The sequence below is a fragment of the Tupaia chinensis genome, unplaced genomic scaffold (assembly GCF_000334495.1).
Source record: "Tupaia chinensis unplaced genomic scaffold, TupChi_1.0 Scaffold000037_4, whole genome shotgun sequence".
Lineage (NCBI taxonomy): Eukaryota > Metazoa > Chordata > Mammalia > Scandentia > Tupaiidae > Tupaia > Tupaia belangeri.
In genome coordinates this window covers 193,283-202,405 of record NW_006159487.1, presented here as the reverse complement: position 1 = coordinate 202,405, position 9,123 = coordinate 193,283, and the positions used below count along the sequence as shown (strand labels likewise).

The 9,123-nt window shown below is 54.7% G+C and overlaps 1 protein-coding gene across 1 annotated transcript in view; it reads left to right on the top strand.

Annotated features, from left to right (window-relative positions):
* The first annotated feature begins 33 nt into the window (after nt 1–33).
* Nucleotides 34–9,123, top strand: part of SIAE (sialic acid acetylesterase) — a 28,035-nt gene continuing 18,945 nt past the window's right edge. The window contains 3 exon segments of the mRNA XM_027772679.1: nt 34–851; nt 3,275–3,436; nt 7,868–8,043. Coding sequence (XP_027628480.1) covers nt 3,301–3,436; nt 7,868–8,043 — 312 coding nt within the window. The 5' untranslated portion in view covers nt 34–851; nt 3,275–3,300.

The window sequence follows — 9,123 nt, the reverse complement described above, 5'->3', positions numbered from 1 at the left end:
TTGGGAGCTGGGCCCGCACCGGCCGCAGTTGCTTTTCCCGGGGACACAAGCTTGAGTTTCAGGAAGGAACAGCTGAAGCTCGGAAGCCGGGACTGCGACGCTGTTCCGACACAGGGCTGGCCTGTCGCTTCCTCTTGCGTCTTTTCTGCGTAGCTCAGCTCGGGGGGACGGTGCACGGCCCGTGGTCGGCCTGGCATCTGGGCCTTCCGAGGCTGCCAGCGCGAGGCTGTGCCATCACGTCGCGGCCGAGCCTCGTGTGCAGCCGGGGAGGCGCGTGCTCCGCCCTCCCGAGCCCAGCTCCCTGCCCGCAGGGCCTTTCCTCCCTGAGATTTTTTATTTTGTCTTTTCTTTCACTGTCATATCTCCAGCGTTAAAATAGTGCCTGGCCCCTAGTAGGCTTCTGTAAAAAGTATCTGAACTAATTACTGAAGACGCAAGCTGTTTTAAAAACTCATGTCCTCTCCTTGGGCCCGTTCTTGATCAGGGACGTCACGGCCTGACTGTCAAGACCCTTCCCACCTCCGCAAGTCTTTTCTTTCTTCAGTAGATTCCTGCCGCAGGCATAGGGCATGGTGCTGGCTGGAGAGAGCGAGAGAAAGGGAAAGTGAGAAGTCCCCCCTTAGAGGGGATGGCCGAACCCTAACCCTCCGCCATCCCCCCTCGCTCTGCTCTCGGCAGGTCTCTTCGTTACATTGGCAAAGTGCACATTAAGGAAAATACACAGTGTAACCCACATGGCAACGTCTGTGACCCGCCCTCACCCTCGCCACAGCCCCCAGTTGGACCCTCACCGCTATTCCTCGCTGACGTCACCCTCTCAGGCCTGCTTTCTCCACGAGCAACGTCAATAAGTGAGGAACACCCCTGGCCTCGGGCCTTTGTGGTCCGTAGAGTAGGGTCATCTGCAGTTTTTTGCCAGATGGCAGTCTTGGCGCGTCTCCTCCCTCCGGAATTCTGACGTTAACCCAAATGGGGCACGGGCCCCCTTTTTAGGGTTACCGTGGTCATTTTCTTTGTGGTTGGTGTCTGCACCTTCATCGTCTGTTGATTCTGACAGTCCATCAGTGCCCTGAGGTGTACGCATTCTCCTTTGTAGTGACGCATTTCGGCTGTCTCACCTTGTTTCTAAGGAAGAGGACCTCGGTCAGACTGTAGATTAGTGAAGATGGCTTCATTTTCAGTACTCTTTGAAGATGCTCTATTTGTAGTATTTCTTAAAGAAACTTTAGTTTCAGTATTCTCTGGCGAGATCTCCTTCTTTTCCGAGACTGTCTTAGCTGAATTTAGAGAGACTTGTGTCGGTGAGCATAAAGTCTACCTGCCAACCTTGGTCTGCATCCAGAGGCGTCTGTCTGGCATTGATTCGGCTCAGTCGTCACGTTATCCGGAAGATACCTTGTTAGTTACTGTGAAGCTCCAAGGGTATTCGAAGTGCATTGACTTGGGCTTTTACCTCTAATTCTTCCCAGGATTCGCTCCCTTCGCTGGTCTCTTTTCAGAATTTTGGGCATGCATGCACATGTGCCTGGTGTGTTTTTCAAGCCACCAGGTCTGGGACTCAAACCACACAGTTGCCAAGAGAGATCCAGTTGCTTTGACTACTACGCTAGCCACTGGCCCTCCCACCTTTCTGGGTCCCCCCCCCCCAGGTGTTTGCCTTAGGGCACAAGAGAGAGAGGGGGGGGAGAGAGAGAAAGAAGGTGAGAAATCACCTCCTTAGGAATGACCATGTTGCAATCCCTTCTCCATTTACCTGGGATCTTGGGCATGGCTGTACCCGCGTCTGTGGTTTTCAAGCCACTGGGTCCGGGACTCGAGTGATGGTCAACCATGTGGGACTTGTATCTGCTTCGCCATTTCTAACCCAGCATAGGGCCGTGCAGAGCCCAGCGAGTGTGTGCTGGCAAAGACAGACTGATCGAAAGATATTTCCCAGCCCGGGGGCTGCTAGGTGCACACACACGTGCAAGCAGTGCCTCTCTGCAGCCTCCCTTGGCGGAGCCCCTATTTATGCCCTTGGTTTGGGGGTTTGTTCCCTGCCGGGCACCTCCTCAAGGCCTCCCACACTGCCTCCTCTTCCAGCAGGCTGCCAGTGTGCCGTGCAGCCCGCAGAGCGTGGCTCGGAGCTTCGGCTGTGGTGGCTGTGTGTGTTCAGCCCGGCGGTCATGTGGGTGTCAGGGTCTGACTAGCTTTGGGGAGAGCGGGGGTGTTTGGGCTGTCACGCAGGAGCAGGACAGACTGGCCATTAGCAGTGCAGCCCTGTTAGGACAGCCCAAGGGGCCGTCGACACGTGTAGCTTCCAGGGAAGGAGACGTCCACCTTGTTAGGTCAGATTCTCTTTACTGCCTATCATTTTTGCTTAAAACCCTTAAAAAATTTTGGTTTTGTTAATTACTTTAAAATAGAGCCGCTTTGTCTATTTTGTTCAGACAAATTAGGATCCATCTTAAGTTTCATTTTCTAACTTGTTCATCCGGGATGAGCTCACTGAGATCATTTGGACGGATGCTTGTCCTTAATAAAAGCCTTCAGTGTAGGCTAGATGTTAATAGGAAGGCTCTTATTAGAGCACGTTCTTATTCGGTCTCGTTAGTAGCTCTCTAGAATAGAGTCGAGTTTCAAGGGTGCTTTCTCGTTGCAGAGTTGAGCTTGTGAAGTGAGCCGTTGTGACAGACCTTCGTCCAGGCTGTGACCTTCTCTGTGTCTGCTGTGTCTGGGTTACCCTGAGAAGGAGGCACACTTGTCGCAGATACTCAGAAATGCTCTTAAGGGTATTCAGTGCAGTGCACAGGGCTGTCAGAAGACCAAAACGAGAATCACTGGATGGAAGTTAGGGTTGGTAGGTTGGGAGGGGGATAAGAGGAAAGGTGGGAGAAGACTGAAGAGCAAAGAGCGAGGCCTGCTTCCTTGTGCTGGCGTGGGAGTGGATGTGGGGAAGGAGGTGGCTTGTCTTTTTCTAAACACGATCCGTGGGTGCCAACAGGGAGCATCTGTGGGTGCCCAAGGGGGGCATCTGTGGGTGTCCAACGGGGCTATTGGCGGGTGCCCAAAGGGGGCGTGTCAGTGGCTTTGGGCAGGAGGTGTTGCCACCAGAGCCAGCTGGAGAGCAGCCAAGAACTTCTGTTCCGAGAGCTGCTGTGCCCTTCTGTGTGCTGCTGGCTGCTCACCTGGGCAGGAGGTGAGAGCTGGGTTTAGGAGACAGGACTGTGTGTGCTTGCGCTCCTGCAAGGGGATCGCTGGCCCTGGCCACCCTGAGTGCTGGCTGATTCCTCAGGGTCCGGATTCCGCTTTGCTTCCTACATGGCTGACCACATGGTGCTGCAGAAGGAGCCCGCCGGGGCCGTAATCTGGGGCTTCGGTACACCTGGAGCGACAGTCACAGTGACCCTGAGCCGCTGCCAGGAGGCCATGATGAGGAAAGTGACCACAGTGCACGGTAAGGCTCTGCGGCTGCCTGCGGCTGCCCCCTGCTGGTGTGTCTGAGGAGGGACGCTGCTGCCCCAGCTCCCGCCTTCCCTCCCACCCCCGTAGAGCGGCTGGGTCTTCCCAGAGCTCAGATGCACAAGCTTTGGAAAAACCAGAACATGAGGGTGGCTGGGACATAGCCAGGGACTGGGTGGTCTCAAGCCATGCTGCTACCTGATGCTTCTGGACAGGAATGAGACCCGGGCGTAGGGGATGTCCCTCCTGTACACACAGTGGGCCGTGTGACGGTGACAGAAAGGTCTGTCTCCTGTCTGGACAGGAATGAGACCCGGGTATAGGACACATCCCTTCCTTACATGCAGTGGGAGGTCTTTCTGCTGTATTTGTTGTCACGACTGGGTGATAGATCCATTTTCTCTGGTTAGAAGAAACCTGTGCCCCACTCTGCCTTTGGTTGTAGGGTGACAAGCATACCACTTTTTTTTTTTTGTAGACGTTTTTCCTATAGGGCGTGTGCCCTTGCCAGAAAGACAGAGAGACACAGAGACAGAAAGCGAGAAATCACCCCCGGGGGGATGGCCACGCCACAATCCCTTCTCTTCCATTCTCCTCTCGGGATCTTGGGCACGCACACACACGCGCCTGGCGTGAGTTTAAGCCACTGGGTCCGGGACTTGAACCGCGGTCGACTACATGGGAGTCCAGCGACATAGCCATTACGCTAACTGCTGGTCCTATGCATACCACTTTCTCATTGCCAGGTGAGAAATCACTACACGCTTAGGTACTTGATGCAGTTCTACAATCACACAATTTCTGCAGATGTGGAATCTTGCTCAGGTGTCAAGAGGCTAACCCTGGAGCCTGGCCCAGCTGTGTCCCCAACTGGGAGCCTCGGCCCCCCTCCAGGCCCTTGGCTGCTGGCGGACCCATCCCCAGGTGCAAAGCTCCAGACGGCCTCGCTGCTGCTTCTAGTCACAGACCTCAGGCCCTCCGGCCCACCAGGACAGGCTCCCTTTTTGTCAGCATAAACCCTCTGTTAGGGGCTTCAGCCACTCCTGCAGACCCTTCCCCTCCTCGTATGACACAACCCAATTGTGGGGTGGTAGCTCCCCTCTGGCCATCTCTGTTGGCTGGAATCAGATCACGGTCCTGCCTGCACACGAGGTGGAGTGAGTACGGGATGAGTCTCCCCAGATGGTGGCGGGAAGGATGTGAGGAAGCAGAGACGTGGGTGGGACGGAGACAGTTCTCATCACTCTCGGGCTCACCCTCGCTGTCGCTGCCGCGAGCTGACGTTCCCCTCCCTCAGTATCTAAGCTTCCTTGTCCTCGAGTGTTTGCATGGTAGCGGAGACGGGGTGGGCTTCGGTCTCGGCAGTTAGGCCCTCTCTCCCTTGAGCCACCTCCATGAGCCCAAACCCCTTTGCAGCTGGTGAGGAGCCTGGTTCTGCGGGAAGAAGTGGGTTGGGTTGTTTCTTGGAGCTTGAGATTCCCTTTGTGGGGAGGGGAAGGCTGTGGATAATTTTCCTCTTTCTTTCCTTGGCATTGGAGGCTTTGGCACAGTAATCTGCAAAATAACTGACATGTGGTGTGGATGGGAGGGAGGCAAGAGCACATCTGACTGATCACGGCTCTAGACAAATTATTTTTGGTTTTTCTTTTTGGTAGTTTTTGTTTTTCCCATTTTGAGGGGGAGTGAGCTGGGTGGGGGTTGTCCTTTGTGCCTGGCAGGGATATGAGGAGGAGCAGCAGCAAGAAACAGCCCCCCCACTCCCTGGCGACGGAAGCCCGGTCAATCTGCGTGGCTTCCTGCTGCATAGTGGCTGGAGGACTCGCTCTGCCCTGTGCTCCATGGGGTGACCAGCGTGCTGTGGGCCCACAGGGAGGAGGAAGGACATACGGACCGTCTAAATGGTAGAGGAAGACTGGTGGACGCAGAGGTTTACATGGGGTAGGGATGGGTCACAGAACTCTGACCTGGGTTGGTCAGGGAACAGGAGAGTGAGTGGCGGGCCTGGAAGGAGAGCCAGCAAGCTATGTTCTGGAAGCCCTGGGCGTCGGATACACCGGCAGGCTGGCAGGACCAGCAGCGCCCAGGGACTGGCTTGTGGCCAGTTGCTTGAGCTAATTCCCTGGAGCTGGTGGGACAGTACAATCCCCAGAACTCTAAGTGGGACCCTGGTGGCCTGTGATGAGCTCTGCCACCCAGCCCTGGCAGTAAGCCAAGGACTGACCAGCACGCTTGAACAACACGGTTGCGTGGGCCCTGGTGATCCCACGCTCACCGTGGGCTCTCGCAGCCTGCTCTCCTGTGTGAACCACACTGCAGGAAGCCCCGTTGCTGAGGCCCTGACCGTCTGCAGGCTTGGGCTTCTCGTCACACCCAGAGCTAGTGTCTCTGAGCACCTGTTACGTGCCAGCACACTCTCCTTCCTGAATGGGAGAGTGCAGGACAGAAAGTTGAGAAGAACTGGAGGGCTGCATGCGGTGGGGGTTGGCTCTTCCAGGTCAAAGGGCTCCGGACAAGGTGGTTTTGCGAATAAAACTGGGCCCGTCCTACCCCTTTGAAGTCTCTGGGATGGGCCAGAGCTCATCCAGGCTTCACAGGGTGGAACCATGTGGTTTTGCTCAAATGGTCTCTCACTGCCGCCCCACTCACTATCTTTCGGGCCCCCCCTTTCATTTCTTTTTTTTTTTTTTTTTTTTTGGAGTTTTGTCAAGGGCACGCGCACTTGCCAGAGAAAGAGACAGAGAGAGGGGAAGTGAGAAATCACCCTCTGGGGGGATGGCTACACCACAGTCCCTTATCATCCATTCTCCTCTAGGGATTTGGGGCATACACACACACACACACACACACACACACACACACACTTGGCATGTTTTTTAAGATGCCTGGTCTAGGACTTGAACCATGCTGTTGGCCATGTGGGATCTAGCACCTTAACCACTATGCCACCTGCTGGCTCTCCATTATATATATATTTTTTAAGAATTATTTATTTAATTTTATTTATTCATTGACTCATTTGTTTTATTTTATTTTAATTTAACTAGAACGAGACACAGAGAAAGAGAAAGAGAGAAAGTAAGAAAACAAGCCACCAGGTCTGGGACTTGAACCATGGTTGGCTATGTGGGAGTGTCCAGTGCCTTAACCACCACGCCACCTGCTGATTCTCCAATATCTTTTATTACTGGGCAGCAGTACTTTTCAGAAGCTCCAGGCCAGGTGTCTTCCTCACCAGCCTGGTTGCTCTGTTTAACAGCAGCGACTAGGAGTAAATTATCAGTGGAGGCCAAGAAACAGCCCTGTCTTGGGTTTTCTGGGTTCCCCATCATCACAGATGAGCCCCGCAACTGTAGGACAGTGAGCTGTGTCTGTGCAGGATCCGGGAGACCCCGAGGTCCAGCCAGGGCAGATGGGAGCATCTGCCTGCTCAGAAGTGCGAGCCAGATGGAGTGCATCACAGCTGTGTGTCTTGTGGCTCAGCAGTCCATGATGGGTCTCCGCCTATAGGTGGATCGTGGCCATTGGTGATGGGCTTCACATCACCCTGGACTTGGCTGATTGCTCAGGATGGAGCAGCAAGCTTGGGCTGAGGTTAGGAGCAGCACTCAGCACCCTGAGACTCCTCACACCCTTTCTGGTTTTTGCTGGCTCATCCTGGCGCACACTCTGGGAGCGCACGCTTTCTCAGCTGTCACTGGCTAGGAAGGGCTTTGCGTGGTGAAGACCAGCAAAGGTGTTGGTTCTGCAGTGCTGTTTCTCACGGGCGGAGTGAACAGCCTGGGGTGTGCTGCCTTGTACCCGCCCTCCCTTCGAGGGTCCATTACTGCCGGGCACAGGCTGTGAACCGGCTCACTGTGAACTGGCTCCCGGTGCTGCTGTTATGCCAGGAGCACTGCCTGGCCTGGCCTGTCTCCTCACTCACATTTTGCCCTGTGTTCCTGTCGTCCGGCTTCCCTCACACGAGGCTGTATCTTGGGCAGAGGTGGTGTGTGCCCCCGTGTGCACGCAGCACAGGAAGAGGCTGGCCTGGTGACGGCACCCCGTGTGGGGAGCTTCCCGACTACCAGGGCTTCTCTGCCCTGTGCTCATGTCTGACTGGGTAGTTGCGTGTTCGTCTGGGGCTGTGTAGATCTGGACTAGTGTAGGTGCGTGTCGACAGTTGGGTAACGCAACAACCTGTATTTCACTTACTTTATTAAACTCCCTTGAATTTAACCTGTGTTTATTTCTGTCTAACCTCATTTAGGGTGAAAACTGGGGAACTGAGGAGGGATTGGTGCAGATTCTGGATACAGCTGCTCTCTGGTAGCTCTGTCCGCTCTCTGACCTCAGCCCATCCAGGCTGGGTGTGGCGCGACGAGTGTGAGTGGACTTTACCTTCGTCTGGTCGGTCGGCCAAGTCCTCAGAGCCCTGTTGTTGTCTTAGCACGCTCTAACACCTGGATGGTGGTGCTGGACCCTGTGCGGCCTGGAGGACCTTTCGAAGTGACAGCGCAGCAGACCGCTGGGGGAGAGCACATCGCTGTGCGAGTCCGCGATGTTCTGTTCGGAGACGTCTGGCTCTGCAGTGGGCAGAGTAACATGCAGATGACCGTTTCCCAGGTAACCCTCCAGTCCCACTGTGAGGGAGCGGGGCTGGGGAGCAGCCGGCGAGGGAGGGCCACCCCCGTTACCGAGGATGTCATGTGTGCTGCAGTCTGTTCTTGAGGTTTCCCATGTGCTCGTTCGTTCGATGTAGTGATCCTGAGAGGTGAGTTCTTGATTTCATTGGTAGGTCTTTATCGTTCATGTTAGAGTATGTGTGTGTTTGTGGGAGAGGGGGCACCTTCCACAGGGCTTGGTCACACTGCAAGCCTCTTCCCGAGTCCAATCTGCTAGGACCCTGGGCATGCACGCACACGCCCGACGTGTTTCCAGGCCAGCTGAGCAGGGGACTCCTACAGCCGTCGGCCCATGGCTTCCAGCCAGCTCTGTGCTCTGCCATGCTGTGATGGCGCCCGGCGGGCTGGCTGACATGCTGTCAGTGGCACGGAGCACCGATGTGTCCCACATACCGTGACTCGTCTCCTTCGGTGGATCGGGCACTCGGGAAGCTTCCTGTTCAGTCTGGAGAGAGACTGCTAGCTGTTTCTTGCTTTTCTTTCATCTGCTTCTCATCTTAAGAAATTTTAAAATTTAAGGTTTTAAAATCTCTACAACTAGACCATGAACTCAGTTCATTTCTCAGCTTATAAAATGGAGTCCTTTTCCATACCTTGTAATTTTTTGGTTTTGCTTCTACAGTTTCTACTCCTTATCACTTCTTCTGTTTTAGCTTGTGACTAGATAACCCTCTGACAATTTCCCCTAGACATACCTCCTTGGTTGTATCACTCGTTCTCTAACCAGAACCTCGGCTCTTGTATTTATGCCTTCATAGCCAGTACTTTGCTGCACTCACCTGCCTTGCTTAAACACCTGGACACCCTTGGCATTTAAGCTGAGCTCTGGAGTCTTTCCTATGAATCACTGGAAGCAGAATGGAGCACGTTTTGTATGGGAGTGGGAGTGCTGTCACTCACCGAGGAGAGGCACCTCCCTGTGCATGAACTGCAGGCCCTGCAGCTGTCAGTGCCCGCCGGGGGCCACTCCATTCTCTGCCTAGTGAGGTCGGAGCTTGGTTGTGAGGGGTGAGCACACTCT